General features: G+C 44.1%; 1 protein-coding gene across 2 annotated transcripts in view; it reads right to left on the reverse strand.

The window, feature by feature from the left end:
• The window catches only part of LOC309415201 (WD repeat-containing protein 7), a gene marked incomplete at both ends in the record, with an annotated part of 132,723 nt that overhangs the window by 50,653 nt on the left and 61,457 nt on the right, over positions 1–20,613 (reverse strand). For both annotated transcript variants that reach the window (XM_082012652.1, XM_082012651.1), the window contains one exon: positions 19,258–19,479. In XM_082012652.1, coding sequence (XP_081868778.1) covers positions 19,258–19,479 — 222 coding nt within the window. The remainder of the gene's footprint in view (positions 1–19,257; positions 19,480–20,613) is intronic.

Raw genomic sequence — 20,613 nt, forward strand, 5'->3', positions numbered from 1 at the left:
CTCGTTAACGCGCTCTCCCTGCTCCCCACACCACCCGCTTTTTAATTTTAGAGAGAAATATAGCTTGGGGGTGGGGGGGAGAAATGATGTCCCAAACAACTTCAACGCTCATCGTGTTCAATTCTAATCCAGGTTCTGCATATTGAGGAAACATTTCACCTAATAGACTATTTTAAAATAAAAATAATTACATCTAGATAAACATGTAGGAGGGCTAAAACAAGCAACGCTTCCAGATAAAGATAATTTATCATTATGTCTCCGTAATTATTTGTTGCCGCTTAATAATGTTTATTTAGCTTGCTGTTGCGATAAAGATAACCTACTGATTTTAACAGGTTTTTCTTTAGCTTTCAGAACTGTCCTCTGTAAGTTGCCTCTTAAATAAACCGCCTGTCATTTTAGGCATTCCGAAAAGCCAACAACAGACCCGCTTTTCTAGTCCCTTCACACTAACGCCTTATGTTTCTCCCTGAAGTGATAGCAGGCCACGGAGCTCTAGTTCGTGTGAATTTTACGTCTCAAATATAAGAACCTTATTAAAAAGCGTGACGACTCAAACATTACTACAATGAAATATGCCTACCTTTTTCATAGCAATCCTCCCAGCATTGCTCCTGCTGACACCTACCTTGTGTAAATCGAGCCAAGGAAAAAGATGAACTAAACAAAAGTCATCTTGCTGCCCGTTTCTCAGCCTGGACATCTTTGTTTAAGCTTTGACTTGGCTTAAATGAACGAATTAATATTGACAAAAACATCAACTAAGCTAATGAGTTGTTAGTTAAGGCAATAAACATGTCACATTAGAGTCAGCGCAGTAAAGAGGTAATTAGCCCTGGAAAAGCTCTGCTGATTGGGGCTGCGGAGATCCTTTGCTCTTAACCTCAGAGCCCATGACGCAGAGCAGGAGCGGGAGCAGCCACGCCGAGGTGCATCCCCAGGACCCGCAGCCTCGCCTGCGCAGCCCAGGGCAGGTCCCTGCTCACGCCAGGCGCTGACTCAGCATCTTGTAGTGAATCTGCACACTCGCACTACCATCAAACGGGCAAGAGAACATCCATTTAAAGGTATTTTAGCAGAAGTTTGGGCCAAGACAGTGATGTGACAGAGAAGATCCTCCCGAACCAGAATGCAGCTTGTGACTGCGCTTCAGCGTGCTCCTCCTGCTTTCGGAAGGGCTCGTCCATTCAAGGCATACTGAAATTACTATAAGCAGGGGGTGTTGTCTTTCCTGCTGGAAATCTCATACTCTTTAAACAAAAAATAAAAAATCTGCCCCAGTAAAAACTAAGTTTTGATGATTTACACATACCTTCTGTTAGAAAACGTCATTAAGAAACAAACCAACAACAGCTCCTTTCATTAAAAACTAGGGTGCGACTTACTAGACAGAATTACTTCAAGCAGTAACTTAGCAAAAACGTAGCTCAGGAAATGACATTCCTATATAGATCTGTATTAAAACACAATTTTGTTCCAGATGTTTTATTCTGCATTGGTACACGTATGTCACAGGCATATGGAAATAAAAGAAGCCATAGAGGAGGTAATCCGGAGAGCAGCAGGCAGTGATTTTGTCCCTGGACAGAGCCGATCACCTCGTCAGTACAAGGGAGTTATCAGGAGCACCAAAACCAGAGTGGATTTTTCTCAACCAGTAGAGAAGGATAAAATTTTGAACACAAGTATTGAAGTGCTTTCAGAATTTAGGACAGAGATAGCAAATCTGCCAGTTCTCTGAAATAATTTCTGTATAACCTCATGGGAAACACCCCACACAGATACCTGTGCAAAAAGATGTATCCAGCAAACAGCGGCACAGTTAAAAATCCGCCTACTTTTTCACATGTTTACTTGAACACTAAAATAAAGGTTTGAGTCTCTGTCATTTTTATTAACAAAAATGTGACATGAATACTAAAGCTCATCGGTCATTTTCAATGCATATACCCGCTTGGATTTCTAAAATGTCTCTCCTTGCTGAATCTCGAGAGCTTTAACCGTATTACATCGGTCAGCATTGTTATCCCCATTTTGCCGATAGATTTAAAAAAATTAAATAATTTGCTCAGGAAAATCAATAGCACAGGCATGAACGAGACACTGATAATTCTGATTCCCATTCTCATAATTTGCCATAAGATCAAGTTCCAACTAAATAAAAATGATGGACTCTAAGAATATGATTTAACTTGCTTTGCATCTTTTTTTGGTTTTATGTAAAAAAAAAAAGTGGAGAACCTTAGCTCTATTTTTTTTTCAGTTGGCTCTCTCTCCCTGTGTCCACAGGCATAGCGTTTTTCTACAAGAAATTAAACCCAGTTCTGATACTTTCTGGATGATTTGATGTATACCTGTGTGAAATGTCCACAGAAAGACAGAAATATAAATTTGGATAGCTGGGTTAAAAATCTACATCCCTTAATGCCTTCCTACTTCTAGTGTAGTGATTTTTTGTTACATCTCTTCTGTCATCTGTCAGACAGGTATAAAACCAGAGGATATTTTTAGGTCTAAATTAAAAATTAACTAGTCATATTATTTGAAGAATTTTTCCTAAAGAGAAAAGATTTTTTTTTTTTTTTTGCAATCGCACTCAATGTCTAATTTCCTAATTTTTACAGAATTAACTGCCAACATTTTTTTTTTTGGCCTTTAATATAATTCTGACACTTACATTTTTTCAACTGAACTTATGCTAGGAGAGACTTCCTTTTGCTGATGGCCTCTTTAAGTCACTAGAGTACCATTCTTGCAACAGGTACCATGCCTGCAACTTTAAGGTAATTTCAGAATTGACATGAATAAGTATTTTATTTCTTTGCAAAAGTACGGTCTTGTATTAAGAAGCTAAGCGGTTACTGTGCATGACAGCAACCAGACTGCATTTTAGTCGAAGTAAAAAAACCATTTAGAATTAAATTTGCGTTGCTCCTGCATAAAAGGAGACAAGCAAAGAGGCTGGAAAGAAATAATCCCCCATCCCTACAGGTCAGAGCCATGCCGAACGCCCCCGGCAGCGAGCTGTGGTGCCGGGGCAGCCGCGCTGTCACTGCGCCGTGTTGCCGGCCGAGGGGATGCCCGGGTGGGAAAGGCAGAGACCCGACTTAAAAGAGCCTGGATTGCTGTGCAGCCATTTTGTTCCGCAGATCAGGCAAGACAGTGGCGAGATCGCTATCTGCGGCTCGTGCTCAGGCGAGGCCCGGTAGATTGCCTCGCCGGCTGGTCGCTTTACGCCGCCTCACTCGCCGTGCGACAATTCACAATTAGTTCCCAGTATTCCCGACGCGGCAGGACGCGGCAGGGGCTGCCCCTACCTGCTGGCGGCCGAGAACAAAAGGAGGTGGGCTGCACAGGCAGTCGATAGCCCCCACCCGCTCCTCCCAGCCACCGCGCCGCGAGGGACACGGCGCCCAGGCGCCGGGCTCGCCGCTCGGCACGCAGCCGCTGCGGTTCTGGCTTTGCTCCTCCGAGGGCCGGGGGACAGCCCCGTCTGTCACAAACACTCGAGGACTAACACGGTTTTGAAAAGTATCTAGAGAAGGGCAGTCCCTGCTTATTCCGTCAGTACGTTTAAATTGTCACTTGAGGCTCCCGGTAGCTGAAAAAAGAGCAAAAGTTGGGACTGGCAAACACGGACATTTAAAGCGACATTTATGACTCTCTGCAAGTCCTTTTTTGCGTTTGTATCGAAAAGGTGACTGTTTGTACATGTACAGAGGCGCAAAGCTGGGCGGCGGGAGCAGAGCAGAGGTGATGATGCTGCACACGCCGCAGGAGCCGGGCAGCGCCGCTCCACCGTCCCACCGCTGCCGCCGGCTCCCGGCCCGCAAAGGCTGTCCTGAAATTCCTAACAACCTCTCAGGGTTTGGGAAATCAGATGTCTTCTAATTGAATGCGTTTCTGCAGCACATCTCTTACTGGAAAGTTTAGATCTCATTTTTCAACAATACAAGGAAATAAAATAGGATTTTTGCCTCGTATCTGATCTGAAAGGAAGTGTTCTTGTTCACTTTGAAGTGATTTCTGAAAATATCAGAAATGTTATTTAATCTTAAAGGGAACATTTCCTTCATGTTAATTATCCATGTAAATTCTGGAAATTTAAGAGAGGTTGAACAGGCCAGAGCAACCAATCCCGGACGCAGTAAATTCCCAGCATTTCTATTAAGCAGCATAACGTGTATTGCATTTTACATGAAGTGAACAGACAGCAAAGAATATTCCTAAGTGGGGCCAGACGAACGCTGCCCCTAAGTTGTTTTAAAATTTGGTAAGATTTTGCATAATTCATTAGAAAGAGAGACAAAAGAAAAAGAAGAAAATGTTTATAACGGCTCGTTTCCCAGTCTTTTCAGTCTAACTCTGGCCTAGTTAAACCAACCTAACAATGCCATTTTTCTTCCTCTCAAAATCTGCAGTGGGGGAATCAAATGTGAAAGCAAGATCAATTCTGCTCCAAGACAGTAAATGAGTTTTAGATCAGACTTGTTTCAATTTATGGAGAGAACCCAACTATGCTGGCTTAAATGCATTCCTCCTCCAACTATGACATTATATTACAGTGCTATAGAAAGAGTAAGCGATCATTATTTTAATCCCAAATTTGTTTATAATCTAGCAGGAAGGAGAAAGCCAATATGACTCGGGTCATAACTGTGCATTAAACTTTGTATTGTCATTCCTGTTAATTGCATAATTCCATTAAACCACGCTATTTATTTTAATCTAAATTATATAATGTTTTCTAAATAAAGCTATTTCCATTAAAATGATCATTATTTCATAGGAAGTAGCTGTTTTACCCATCATAGCGCTGACCAAACCATACGTTCATCTTAGAATTTTTCTCCTGTTACACATAATTATAATTCTTAAGCACTTTGGACAACCCGTGACCTATGTAACAGTGGAAGATGCACAATATCAATGAACTAAGTCAAGTCAACACAACAACTTGTAGGAGTCAGGGATCGCGACTTAACCTTCTCCACAGCACCGGTGTCTGGTACATAAACACACCCACACCAACAACCATCCGTATTTTATTCTCAACCACTGCACAGCCATGTAAGCAACACAAAATCTCAGCGCAATACAGCTATTTTAAGTTGCTCCTTTCTCCCTAGGCTCTGTCACCCCAAAGGTGCCCATCCCCTCAGTTTTGGTAACACACCTATAGCTGGGTCTGTGTCACAGCTGATGTCATTGTCATTAGGCTCTTTACAGGGCGCCCCAGTAATTGATTCAACCAGATTTATCTTTGAAGAAAGTAAAACCTGAGTGACCAAGCATTACTGGAGCAAGGGGTTATGTTTGCTTGTACTTGAGTAGTTTGAAGATGAAATCAAAGCTCTCCAAAGGCCAGGACGCAGGGCAAAAATACACATTTTGAATTACAACCCGTTCAAGCCATAGCTTGAAACAAAGCCTCTGGCAATAGCATCTCTTATGCTAAACTGGTAACTACAGCAACAGAAAGATAACCACGCAAGCAGCGATTAGTTTTCCAACACGTAGATCTCTGAACCAGCTTACGACGGTGTCAGCCCCGTGCCGGCGCTGATGGATTGCTTCCCTGGCAGCGGCTAGCCACGTCAAGACAGTTTGAAATTGTCCTCCTCGACAACATGCCATGATCTTTATGCTGCAGGGGACACAAGGACTGGCTGAAGGACTGACTGAAGGAGTTAGATCTCTTCTCCCTGGAGAAGAGAAGGCTCAGGGGGACCTCATCACAGTATTCCAGTACTTAAAGGGCAGCTACAAAGCGGATGAAGGGTCTCTCTTCACAAGGAGCCACACGGAGAAGACAAGGGGCAACAGGTACAAGTTGCACCATGAGAGGTTTCATCTCGACTGTATCGGGTTTGCGTGGCAAGGTTTTGGCAGTGGAGGGGGCTGCAGGGGCAGCTTCTGTGAGAAGCTGCCAGAAGCTTCCCCCGAGTCCGATAAAGTCAGTGCCAGCCGGCTCCAAGACGGACCCGCTGGTGGCCAAGGCCAAGGCCATCAGCGACAGTGGGAGTGCCTCTGAGATAACAGTTAAGAAGGGGGGAAAAAACTGTCACACAGCATTTACAGCTGGAGAGAGGAGTGAGAATACGTGAAAACAACCCTGCAGGCACCAAGGTCAGTGCAGAAGGAAGGAGGAGGTGCTCCAGGCGCCGGAGCAGAGGTTCCCCGGCAGCCCGTGGGGAAGCCCACAGGGAGGCCGGCTGTGCCCCTGCAGCCATGGAGCTCCACGGGGGAGCAGATCTCCACTTGCACCCGGGGAGGGCCCCACGCTGGAGCAGGGGGATGCCTGAAGGAGGCCGTGACCCCGAAGGAAGCCCACGCTGGGGCAGGCTTCTGGCAGGACCCGTGGAGAGAGGAGCCCCGGCTGGAGCAGGTTTGCTGGTGGAACTTCTGACTCCCATGGGGGATCCAGGCTGGAGCAGCCTGTTCCTGAAGGACGGCACCCATGGGGGGACCCGGGCTGGAGCAGCTCGTGAAGAACTGCAGCCCGTGGGAAGGACTCATGTTGGAGAAGTCCATGGAGGACTGTCTCCCATGGCAGGGACCCCAGGCTGGAGCAGGGCAGAGGGTGAGGAGTCCTCCCCTGAGGAGGAAGGAGCAGCAGAGACAACATGATGAACTGACCACAATCCCCATTCCCCGTCCTCCTGCGCCGTGCAGGGGAGGAGAGCGAGAAATCAGGAGTGAAGTTGTGCCCGGGAAGAAGGGAGGGGTGGGGGGAAGGGGTTTTAAAATTTAGTTTTATTTCTCATTCCCCTACTCTGATTTGATTGGCAATAAATTAAACTAATGTCCCCAGGTTGAGTCTGTTTTGCCCATGACAGTAATTGCTGACTGATCTCCCTGTCCTTATCTCCACCCACAAGGTTCTCCTTAAGTTTTCTGTCCCCTGTCCAGCTGAGGAGGGGAGTGATAGAGCAGCTTTGGTGGGCACCTGGCCTCCAGCCAAGGTCAACCCACCACACCAACATAAAGAATTTTTTTACAGTGAGAACAATCAATCACTGCAACAACCTCCTCAAGGATGTGGTAGAGTCCCCATGGCTGGAGGCTTTCATTCAAGATGCAATTGGACATGGTGATAGGTAATCTCGTCCAGGATCCTTTTCACATGAAAGATTGGACCAGATGATCTTTCGAGGTCCCTTCCAACCTGAGATGTTGTATGATTCTATAATTTTTACTGCTCTTCTCAATAGCAATTTATTCCAACCAGCTGTGGACCATCAGCTCAGAGACAAGCCCCAATATGATACTTAGGTCATACACATTTGAGTTGATTATGTGCTCCTATGCTATGATCTTTCATAAATTTAAAATGAATGCAATTGCTTATAAAACATAAAATTAAAGAAATTCAAAGTTAACAAGGGATATACATATTTAAACAAGATTTTTTTTTACAGTAAGTGCACAATGATGCAGCTCTGTTGCCTATAAGGAAAGAACACATATATATTGAAAAGTTGGAAAATAATATTGATAACATATATGAAGAATAAAATACTTGAAAATTTATGGTCACACATATGCACTCACATACATGTGAAGACAGGAGGTGCCATTTTGCATTGGATAAAAGACTGCTCACCCAATCTGACCACCGTGAGCCACTGGTATAGCAGTTATTAGAAGTTCCTGCTGTGGACAAGTAGATAGGGGAACTGCCCCAAAACCCACAGGATCCCGCTCCCACTCCCTGTCAGCAGGCTGGCCTGCATTAAGGGTTATACCCTCGAACACACCCTATATTTACGAGTTTTCACGACTCCTTGCTATTCCATAAATGCTTACCCCTGCTTACATCTTCAAGCAATGAGTTCCCCAGGCCTGCACAAGGTGCTTGGTGCTAGAGCAGCAGAGAGTGCCTGGGGGAAGAGATAGAGAAGCAGGAGGGGAGCCCCGGCAGCACCCCTAAGTGACTCTGCTCCTAATGGCAGCAGGAGCGTAGCTTGAGATCAGAGCACTCCTGCCTGACTGCTGTTTTGACACTCTGCTGGTACTTCTCTGAAGAACAAGGGCAAGAAAAAGACAACTATGATTTTCACATGGTTCTTACTCAGCAAATCTCACCTTCTTCCCAAGAAGGGCAAGAGAGCCCAGCAAAGACTATTAATTAAAAATAAGTCAAGAGAAACTCCAAAACAGTTAAGAGAAATAATTTCCAACAATTATAATACTAAGCATTAATCAACCCATTCATTGAAAATCCAAATGCCTGCTAGTTGTCTCAAAAGCTGACTATTTTTGTCTATTTCCTACCACATTTCTCCTTCCTAAAATAAGTATAGTATCTCACAGGTTTTTCTCAGGTTTGCAATTCTTACCACACATATCTCTAAGACAGTACAACTCCAACTCCTCTCCTATCCTTTTAAAGTAAGGATGCTTGGCTTGGCATCTGCATCCTAATGAGGAAATAATGTTAATTTGTATGATGAAATAAATTAATTTCTGAGTTTCTCTTCATCTCACTCACTACAAAGGCAAGCACAGGCTGTTTTATTGACTTGTCACAGCTTATGAAGTAGCAGTTCATAAAAAAAGTTATTCTGAAGTGTGCTTTTTAAACATATAAACTATTGATTGGCAATGTTTGGGCACTATTTTCTTAGATACAGACACTAAACAGCAAAAAGGATACATAGCTTTGTTTTCCCATTTGACATACGAAGAATACATATTTTAAGCTGTTAACGTTGCACGTAGATAATATAACTGAATCGTCAAAGCACACCATTGTTTGCTGGTTAAGCCCTCTGTAATATTTACATACAACTCACTTGCCGTGTCAAACACTATCTCTAAATGTAACCTTCATTTAAGAGCAGATATCAGCCATACAGAATACAGCAAAATAAAACTACAACACTACAATTTTTTTTGAGAGTTCTTTTGGGGAAAGAATTCCTCTTTTCCCTTTAGAACAGCTATCCCAGCTGGAACACGCATGACCAATATGGAATGATAATCTAGACTTTGTACATGATCTGTCTTACTAAAGACTGTTACTGCTTGTTGTGCCATCAATGGCACTCAGCACATTTCATCAGCCTCCCAACCGGTTGGCTATTTGTGCAAAATGGAAATTGTAATCAGATTCCAATAGAGAGGACCTTTCACCACCCACCTCAGGAAGGAAAGAATGAATCGCAGATAATATGCCCGATCACAATGCCCTGCGGCCAGAAAACATCTATTGCAATTATGAACCACAGCTGCAAAATATAAAAATTATCTAGCACAGCAAACAGGTAAGCATCCCTGCTTTCGGTTCTCTTTGTTACCCGCTGCTGGAGCTGAAGCTACACCTTCCTTCAGATATGAGTAGTACTGGCAGCATCAGTTCTGCTTCTCTGACAATAAACTTAATAAAAAATAAGCAAAACAGCTGTATAAACAAAAAAGAATATATATTTTTCTGAATTTCCCATCTAAACGCAAAAATCGATGTTACAGGAACTGCTTTTAAATATTCAGCTACTCATAGGCAAGGAGACTTGATAAAGGTGCTCCCTTTGGGAGGCAGGGAGGAGAGGCGAGCCAGCTAACGGAGCGGGTACCAGCTGCTATTGCCTTGGGGTGGCACACTGAGCAACCCCAGCAGATCTGCTCCACGCTGAGAAATGCGTGCCACTGGGCCATGATCTTTACACACGTGCTGTTTGCTAAGGAGTCCCAAAGCATATACACTTGCAAAACCATGGATATAAAAAACATTCAAATTAATCACATGTCCTGATTTTGCTGGGATAGAATCATGAAATCAGTTCCTGTTCAGGAAAGCTGCATTTGCAGGAAGACCGCAGCACCTGTTACTGTGAGAACAAGGCTGATAAGACACTCTGGGTTAGTTCGTGGCCAGCCGTGGTATGCGGGTTTCCGAAGGGGTCAAGGCCTCCGGCAGTCTCCAGACAGCCAGCTGCTAAAGCTGGGAGGAAGTGAGGCCAAGGCGGCTGAGCCGGGCTGGCCAACACCAGTGTCCCATACCATAAATGTCGTGCTCGCCAGCAGCTGGGGAGTCTGCCGGGAGCGGCTCTCTCTCCGTGGCCTCCATCCCTGGAGGGTCTCGCCCGCTGCTCTGCTCCCGAGGCCGGCTCTCCCCGCACGGGAGCTGTGCCGCTCGCAGGGTTCGCCGGCCGGCGTTCGCTGCTGGGAGTGCCCAGCTCGCCACCACTGTCTGGGCTGAGTATAACTCTGGGTACCTTATATTGCTTTAGTATTGATATTCGCTTTATTGTTTGATTAAATCTGCTTCTATTTCAACCCACAAGTTTTCTTTTTTTCCCCCAATTTCCCATTCTCGACTGAGAGGGGGTTCTCCTGCTTAGCGTTTAGCCCGGAGGTGGGCTAAACCAAGCCCCCACAGTACATCCCGCTAGCCTGACAGTACATTTACTTGGGCAGGTGTTCTCCTCTTGAACTACAGCCGCTTCCTGCACATACATTTCCCTGAGGACATTAAAACATATGGCTGTAAGGCTGAAGTCATAAGAGCTTAAATCAGGAATTACACACCTCACAAATGCTGCGAGGTTTGCAGCAATGTTACATATCTCACCCTGTCTCGAGTAAGGGCTGTGAAGAGCAATGGGAATGGCACCATCGGGGGACCGGACCTAACCCCAAAGGGCTGATCCTCCAGGTCCCCTTGCAACACAAGGCGCTCTGTCCTGCAAAGCACACTTGGGAGTATTAAGGGCTGACGTGAGATGTCCCAGAACCCCTTCCCTGCTCCTGTCACATCAGAAGGGAGCTCTCCTGTCTGGACCAAAAAGAGAGAATCCAACTTTAACTACCTCTCACCATAAACCATCATAAATTCAGATTGCCAAAAGCCACCAGGGCTGTGCTCTCCGTACCTTTCCGTCAGACATCAACATGATCCAGCCACCCATTTCACAAGAACTGCAGAAAACTAAAATTTTGGTGGCATCAGCAGTGTTTTCAAAGGGTATTAAGGGATGGCATGCTCAGACCAGCGGCAAAATCATACACATTTTGGGGTTTTTTTGAAGTTACTAGTGTGTATATCTCCTGTCATACTCTTTGTTCAAATATTTGAGTTACCCTCACATACTTCTACAAGAAAAACTTCTGTTCCTTATCTGTAAAATGGGAGTAATTTTGTCCCTTTAAGTTTTAAAAAACCCCACTCATATTTAACACATCTGTAGAGCAGGTTTCAATATTTGATACTACACCAAACCTTTCAGCTTAGAACAGCTTCCCCTGAGACCAGCTGCACCTGCAAACACTCAGCTGGTGGCAAAGCGGACCCGAGTCCAGCCGAGGAAAGAGCGCAGGAGACAGGGATCAACCCGCGGAGCTCGACACGGGGCCCGCGGGGCAGCCCAGGCCCCAGCACCGAGCGGGCACGTGCTTCGTGCTCCAGGTACGGCAGGACACGCAAGACTCCCGGCGCGCTCTCCCGCACACAAGGCAGGCCTCGCTGCACCGTCTCGCCCCGGGGACGGGCCCCCGCCGTGCGCTTAGTGGAGTGAACATGGGGATTGCCGTGAAGCTGCAGCCTGTGACAAGGCGCAACCCACGGCAAAGCGGAGCTGAAGGCTGCGCTTTAAGTGCTTAAATTTAAAACCGTGATGTTCTTCAAAGGAGCTTGTGCCTCCTCTCCTGGTGCCGTCATCGCGCACGTGGGCAGAGCGGCTCGCACGGCCCCGCGCAGGCTCAGCTCTCCCTCAGGCACCTTCCCAAGGCGTCTTCCTTGGGTTTAGCCTCTCCCTGCCCCAGCTAACGAAGCTTTGCTCTGTCTGCTGGCACCCAGCGGCATGCTGTGTCCCACAGCGCTGCCGCCCAACAAGCAGCCTGAAAAAAGCAGGTTGTTTTGGCTTCTTTTGCATTAGATGAAAGCATGAGTGTTCTCTGGTGGCAGTGCCCGCATCTTGCCAGTATTGCCAACTAGAGACTTCTCGGCAGGTCTGACGCTCTCCTGGGGAACGACCCGGGGCTGGTCCGAGCAGCCTGCAAGACTCTGAAAAGCTGAAGTTGGAGGAAAAGATACCGTACTTTGACTTTTTACTACCCCCAAACAGGGTATCAGTCACAAAGCTGAGCCTTCACTTACGGAGGTGTATGGACTGGTGGAAAACACAACGGGTGGTGGTGGTGTGACTCATTTGGTGCTCAGCTTCCCTCATAGTCCAAGCACAAAGAGATTTTTAGTTCGTTGATACAACCTATTACAATAGCCAGAATATTAAACATGCAAAAAGAAAACCTCTGATTAAAAATACGTAATTCAAATCACTCCTCTCCTGTAGGACTGGGGGAAAGAGGTGAATATAATTTTTAAGATTTGATTTTGATGCTAAAGCAAAAAAACAGATCTAAATTAGGGCATAATATCTGCCACAAAGATTGACCGCTTTCTGCCATACAGATTGATTATTTTTTCTAAATATTATCTCTAAGGCTAAGATATAGATTTTCATAAACCACCATTTCTCCATATTTTTTTTTTTTCCCTTCAGGGACAAAATTCTGCTCGAGACACTGATCTAATCACACCAACTCAGGGAAAAAAGCACTCTTTAGACTTAATAGTACATGGAATTTCACAGTATGCTGACTGCAACGTACAGATCCAAATAAGGAAAATAATGTCATGAAACAGGGGATCCACGCAAACCCGAGTAGCTTTCTGCATAGCTGATATAAAAATACAGCCAACAGCATGGCATGCTGGCAGGCTCACTGTAAACAATAAAATCAGTTATTTCCTTTAATCCCGCAGTTGTGGTTTTGTTTAAATTAAGTTCCTGAGCCAGTTTGCCTAATTTGCTCTGAAAGGCTGCTGTTCAGGTGCTCAACTGATTTATTGCTTCTGTAAGTGATGATCCCAAGCGCGGGCTCATCTGTACTAATTGCTGCTGCCAGCTCAGCCTATCGGCTCTGCAGGAGGTGCATACAATTAGCGGGGAGCGACCTCCTCCTCACAGGGGTTGTCTCCTCCTTGCCTCGAGTGGCAATTAAATATTTTCACATTACAGAACTAACAGATCTAAAGACATTAGAAAAGGTTTCAAGGTAGTTGATGGAGTGATGGATTCAAGTTTATCTCAGGTTAAATTCTATTTTCAGACAAAATACATTGGAGATACTATACAAAAACCTGTAATGCTGGAAACCCCAATTTAACAAAACATGTAAAATGCCTGACAACACCCCAATAATCTTGTACTCGCTTACTTTTTGTGTGCCTACATACGTGTACAAATGGATTGCAGTCACGGCACATCTTGAAAGGTAAACCTCTCTCTAACATACACACACAAGTTCCAGTAGCAATAGAAATGTCACGAAAATAAATATATTGCTCAGAAAAGGCATTCATAGGCTGCAGTGATGAGACTTTTAGAAGATATTACTGAGCCGTGAAAGCCTGAATATCAGGCAGTAAATAACACAAAACCCCAAAAATCCAAAATTGAGGAAAATAACCAAATGTGCGATATCTCATCCACTTCATACGGCAACGGTCCTTGATCAGAACTAGAGACCTGACCTGTGATCCTCCTCACATGCCGCTCATCCTCTCCCCACCCTCCTCCACCTCCAGCCCCGCTGCCACGCAGCCCAGCTCAGCCCTCCGCATTTGCCAGCGCTGCCCTCATCTCCGCTCTGACAGAGCTCCCTGGGAGAGGGCAGAAAAGGACACGGTGGACACACACTTAACGCAAAAGCTATGTCCTTAACAGCAAATCCCTGCTTTAAGCATAGGTGTCCTAAATTTCCAATGTCACTGAAATTGTATTTGCTTTGAAAAATAAATATTTTCTTCATCCTAACCTAACGATTTACACTGTTTTGGCTGAGGGCTTCCAGAGACGTGGCCGAACAGTGTATCATTTTACAAACATGGCCCCGTAATGGAAAAAGCTTCTTAACACCAGGCAGTACAACCCCACACAACTATGCAGACACATATATTTCTCCTTCTGTCCAGAAACTTCACTTGCTCCTCTCCTGCCTAACAGGCAAGAAGGTCATCTGCTATAAATTTGGGACATAATAATGAAAAAATGAAAAATGGTTTCATGAGTCTGCTTTAGGAACATAACCGCTGGCTTACTTAATCCAGAAACCAGCAACACTCGAGCGACTGCCATGCATTACGCGACGTGGAAACCCTAAAATTTTCTTTGGAATGAGGTATGTACGCGTAGCCTGGAAAACCAATATATACTCAATGCCGTGAACATGCTGTCGCATATGACACTGACTGAGTTAAAGGGCAAAACACTTATCGTTAATAACTATGTTGATGGCAGATGCTTTGAAAAATACACCACATTAACAACAGAATCAAGTATTTTCATATTCAGGACAGAATAGTCATTCAGATTTATCAGCCCATTAACTTCATAAACACAGCATTAGCTGCAGTTTAAGTGTGATGTGGTGCATCTGTAATGAGAAATTCTTTGGGTGGCATTTTATAATTAAATATCCCATGAACTATTTGTAAGGTCAACAGAGATTAATGCAGGATGTCAGGTCAGGTCACTGAGTGGATTTCTAGAGAATTCTACCTTCTCAAAATCACAATCATTACTTAAATACAGTAGATCACAACATTCACAATTCGTACAGCAAAAATTCCGTATGCATTAATACCGTAAATGAAGAAGTAATCCATCTTGATAACTTATTTTGAAACAGAAAATACTGCGGCTTTAGGCTACGTGCAATTTCTCTCATTACTTTGGACAACTCGCGGCATACAGTTTCAGCATACGACCATAGAATATGGCGATTAAAGGTATCACACCTTAGACTGAAGGGGAGGAGAGGCATCATCAGAAACGGTTTCTGCAAACGCTGTCGCACAGGCGGGCAGAAGGCCCCGGCAGCGCACGGGGGCAGCACGCCGCGCTCATCCCAGGAGCGCTTCCAGGGCGGCCGCCCTGCACCAGGCTTCGGTCAGCATGTACTGCGCGCTGCAGCACCCGCGAGCCAAACAGCCAACTTCAAACGGGGGAAAACCGGTGATTTCCTCATCTAAGTGTTGCTGGTTCGCACCATCGCTTACATCCTACAGCCAGCTTTCACAAGACCGGACTACACCTTATCAACTCATCTGTTCTGAAAGGCCAAAAATATTTTCTGTGTCGCTGGAAGACAAAGAAATAACTGTATGCTTTTACTATCCTTTCTGAAAGCCATCAGAGGACATATATCAAAAAGAAAAAACATTAAGTCTGAGCGCATACTAGGACTTTTGCTTTTTCTTGTTCAAAGAACTGAATCCCTGAACAACTGTCCAGTTTTCAAAGTTATTCCTTCTGCAGTATTACATATGTGGAGTAAAGATGAGAATAGCCTTTTAGCAAGCATGATCATATAAAGAAAAAACATCCCAAGAACAGCATTTCCTGGCACGCGGTATTTCCATTTTCAGCGAGTCTTCGCCTATCCTTGCCCCGCTTTGGGAGCACCTCGCTGTGGTACAAGCCCTGCACAGCTGTGCTGGGGACCAGGCTCCCACAGGACCACAGCAGACCCCCAACAGCAAACGTCTGTCTGAGGCATCACGCCGACACCCTTCTACTTCATGGCTATCAGAAGAACCCACTCTAAGTGAGATGTGTCACAGATGGGTGTGGTGGACACGCCTCAAAACAAAGCTGCTCCCAGTACCATACCTGCTGTCAGAGGTACTGGCATATCATGCTCTACTTGAGCACAACATCTGAGAAAATAGCATCCTCCCACCTCTGTGGAAATGTGAGTTGGTACTGTGGGTTCAGGGCACGTCACAACAGCAAGACAGCAATGCTGACTTACATCAAATTCTTATAATTAGCAAAGTATATAAAATGTGATGAAGAAGATCAAGTTTACTGCCAATGCCATCATCAAAAGTATAACTCATTATCTCTGGTACTTTTTTCCTCCAACTAGGAGGAAAAAACTGATCTTCATCTGGCTCTTCATCCATTTCAGATATTACTTTACGGCCTCGATCTAAGTTTTCAGCATTTAATATGTCAAGCTTCATCTACATGAAAGACTGTATTTCAACCTATCAGTCAGCCAGACAACTGTGCAGTGTTGGTGAGATTATGATTAATAGGAGTTCAAAGCTGGAGTTTATAACACTGTTAAGCCTAATGTAACAAAAATAACATGCAAATAAAGACACACACTGGAGGAAAGAACTTGTGAGTATCAAAGACAGGTCCAAGTGTCTCAGCCATGCCTCCGACAAAGTGACAGCATCAACTAGGGGCTCGCATCAGATCTATACAACTGTGAGAATGGGAAAGATACGGCACTGTTGATTGAAACGATTGGACTTCTTTTCCATGGTAGATTAGGCAATGTTAGGTTCAATAGCGTTTTGGAATTGAAGCATAAATGAAGTTGACTTCGCTTGTGGAGCGTGCCACTGTAAGACTGAAGAAGAGAAAGATGATCTCTGCATCACCAACAGCTTCCAAACAATGTGGAGAGCACTCTGCACTGCTTGAGAGTCTAAGATGTAAGCATCCTCTTATTTTAGGAAACTCTGAAAGACAAACAAAGCATATTTTGACCCTGTGCCCAAATATCAGTCTGGAAGGGTAAGAAGTCTTACTCAGCCTTGCATTGTAACAGAGATGCAAGGAAGAACCTGTTGTGCCACCTGAAGACAGACAATCCCTTGTGCTGGCTCATCCAGGGACACGAGAAAGCCTTCTCCATCCTTTCATCTCCTGATATCATTTCAAGAGGGAAATAGCTTAGAAACTTAAACTGGGCAATAATGCAGAACACAGTAGGAAACAAAGAAAGAAACAACATAGCCCCCAACAACCCCAGTTAAAAAGAAATTAAAAATACATGTATTTAAAGCAGAGTTCCCTATATGTGCAATAAAAGAAGAGGAAGGAGAGAACTGCCAGACTTTTTATTTCGGTTTGCAAAGGGCTGACAGAATAGTCCTGTTTAGGAAAGCAGTGGATCTACAAATGAGTTCTATGAAGATGTCAGCTGAAAAAAATGACAGATCTTTCCCTAGGTTTCTCAGAGATATGACTTGGTTTGTGACGCGCTGCACAGCCTACCCTACATTTCCACGCTGTCACAACCAGGACTGCACATTTTTCAGACGCGAGCACTGTGTGTGCGCTCAGTCAACCAGCCTTTCCCTTGCCTTTCAAAAAATCAGTGGAAGCAGCGCCACGCTTCATGGAAAATGAATTTCAGCCACCTACTGCGTGGAAGATGGAGGTTGTGCCTACACCAGTGACTTAAGCAGTGCTCCACAAGGTTTTTGAGCTTCTCAACACAATCTTTACAATTTAGTTGAAATGGCTGCTAGCTCAGTGCTGTTGCGTGCCAGCCAACAGCCTCCCGGACAACCCCCAGGCATGGCTCAGGGCTGTGTGGGCAATCGCCCATTCCCTGTGGGCAGGCTGCACATCCCCTCCTTTTCTGAAAGCTAAGGGAATTTATCAGCATGGTTGCAAACCATATCATGCCAACAGACTTCAACAGAAGGGAATGGTCTATAGTATGTTTAATCTATTAGTATATAATAAAGCTGTCTTTATCTATTATTGTTATAGTATTACATTACCATGTAACTAAAAAAGCAGCACTTTCCCTGCACTTTGTTACAACAAAAATATAAAATTTATCATCATTACAAAACTCATTATCTGCATATTTTATAGGAAAATGAGGTGGAGTAAAAAATGACTAGAAAAAAACACAACAGAATTGAGATTTGCACCTTTTCTGACCAGAAGTCTTCATAGCCTGATACAGACACGGGGAGTGAGCCTGCTCTCCAGTACAAGCAAGCAGAAACGTAAGAAATGAAACCAATACAAAGCATGTCCTCAGTCATGCTGCGGCAGACAAGGCCTTTAAGACTTTTTGTGCTAAAGGGACAGAATACTGCACCGTGAGACAATCAGCGCTCCTCCCAGTCATTTTCAGGTTTGATGCACTGAACAGTGCACTTTGGATGGAAGCGTGTACAGCTCATGTAACCGGGGCTCCAGATGGAAGGACAGTCCACCTCTTTTATCATTACTACCAGTTCTCCCCTGTAATAGCTTGGAGCTGAGACAATACGCTGGTTTTCAATTACTTGGGTTTTTTCACTCTTCCTTCAAAGGCACTTGGGCATCAGGTGAAGGCTGAACTAGTGCAGGAGGAGAAATCCACTGCTGAGGAATTATTTTATAGCTAACCAGATTGCAGATAGTTTTTCAGGCAATATTGGCAATGAGTCTGTAGTGCTTCCGAGAGATCCTACAGAGATGACAAAGGAGACTTTTCCCAGACTCCACATAAAACAAACAAATACTAGCATGCTCAGTTACCAGGCCAAAACAGTTGTATGAACCAGGGTGCTGTAGTTGCGTTTGCTTCTATTAGATTTTGCAACATTAACATCAAACAGTCAATACATAGATAAGCAACCATCTTGGATAAGATCACGTTTACTGTTCATACTAAGGATAATTACATCAATACTGCAGAAGCAATTTTGATATAGGATCAGAATTAACACTTGATATAGCACATCTTGAATTCCACCATTTTCTGCTAAATTCACCTGTCTCTGATTTTTACATGAGACATCTTGCATGCTTCCCCCTCACCTCATCGCCAAGTATGTTTTTCTATAGCCTACTGATCCACGTCCCAAAACGTATGAGTGTCAAGTATGCAAACTTGCCAGTGCTCAGTCACAGGGGGAAAAGCTCCACTAAGAGCAAGACCTACACCAATTGCTGAAAACAAAGATTAGTCAATGGCAGAGGCAGGACTAGCGCTGATGGTCTCCTCCCTCTCCCTCTACTAACGCAAGGAGTGTTTTCAGGATAAAAAGAAGAAAGAACTACATAACTGCAGTCTTAAATGCAAGTGGTTTGGTTTGACTGGGAGGAGAATAAAGGATGCCAGGATTTCAGCAGAAGAGCTGGCCGACACCAGAGAACACTGCACTGGTTCTCCCCCGCGGTCGGTGCCTCCCTCCCAGAAGCACCACTGTCACCCCACATCCAGTCACCAGCCCACCGCTCTGTCAGCGCTGATTTCTTGGCAACCTCTTCCTGTGGTGTTGCTTGTTGCACATTCAAAATGTCTAAACTTTATTTTTTCCAATGAAAGGATATTTTAAATGAATCGGTTTGTACTGAAATGTAAATAAGACCCCTTCCTCCCTACCCCTTTGCCCCCAACACCACAGCCAGGGAAAACTGTACTCGGGATACTCACACGTATGTCTTGCCAAGGAATAATTTGATCCACCGCTAGTCAAACCAAATCCCTCAGGAATTTGACTGGAACTACGTGGCCGAGTGAGAAGTTTTGGAGGTTCAATTTCAGCTCCAAATTCTGCCCCGATCACGCCCAGCAGGACGATGGCCGTGGCTTGCTTCCGTCTCTCTTCATAGGACGTAGATATTTTTTTCATTTGTGGGAGACCAGACAGACAACCTAAAATGAAAAGCAAGAAATATGAGAAAAAACAGAAGCAGGGTTTCTTTAATACTCCAAACAACATTGTGTTTCCCAGGGAAAATAAAAGAGGTTTCTGTTTAACTTAAATCATGTCTTCTGGACTGTTACTGCCCTTACCAGGATTTTCAGCTGGTAGAGATGATTCCATTTTACTTCTCAAAACCTACAATGCACGATAAAAGTCTAAATATCAGCTACTGCAAGCTTTGTCTTCAACGAAACCCACCCTTCAAAAAACTGTGAAGATATCACAGGGAAAACAGAGCCACCAGAAAACTGCCTACTTGCATAGTTTTATTTGTTCAGTTGATAAAAGATCCATGGAATTCTGTGCTTGTCTAGCCTTTGTGAAAGGTGATTTTTGGTCTCCTTTTTGTTAATTTTAAATTTGTGTAACAAGTTGTAATTTTTTTTTTTATTAAAAGATGGATTTTTAGGATAACTTATTTGTATTATATAAAAGCATCTTTTTGTTTTAGGATCCATCATCACATTCAGATTCTTACTAAATTTTAGCCTAAGAATATATGCCATTAAACCAAACCAGTATTTTTGTACACTAAAATGTGGCATATGGTATTTTAACAAACATTCTTCAAAAGAGTGAAAAAACTCACTCTATTATGAATTTTAAATAAAACTGAAATCTACATCATTAGTCTAGCATAGCACATTAATTTTTTTTTTTTTTTTGAGTAAAAAACCAAAATCTAAGAAGAAATTGACTGGAAAGAACTCTGACAAGTACAGTTCACTTTTATCTATAATACTCATTCACAGCATACTAGGAAATGCCCTACCATATATTCTACAAAAATAATGAAGTCTTAATCCTTCTTACAGCACTCCGCTGTTAAACCTTTGCCGAGAAGTCGGAAGGCACCACCTGGCACTAGAATGAGACTTAATCAGGCTCGTGGATTAACGAAGGGTGAATTAGCGAGTCACACTGTACGTCTTTCTCTGGTAACGACATTCACACGGCTCGATGGGAAGCTAAATGTTACCTACAAGAAAGCTAACCAAATTTTGAAACCTGTGTTAGAAGACCATCCTTGTTCAGGCAACCACTCTGCAGCTGTGACAGCAACATGCCAGCCAAAAGGGAGA

The sequence above is a fragment of the Phaethon aethereus genome (assembly GCF_964289735.1).
Source record: "Phaethon aethereus genome assembly, chromosome: W".
Lineage (NCBI taxonomy): Eukaryota > Metazoa > Chordata > Aves > Phaethontiformes > Phaethontidae > Phaethon > Phaethon aethereus.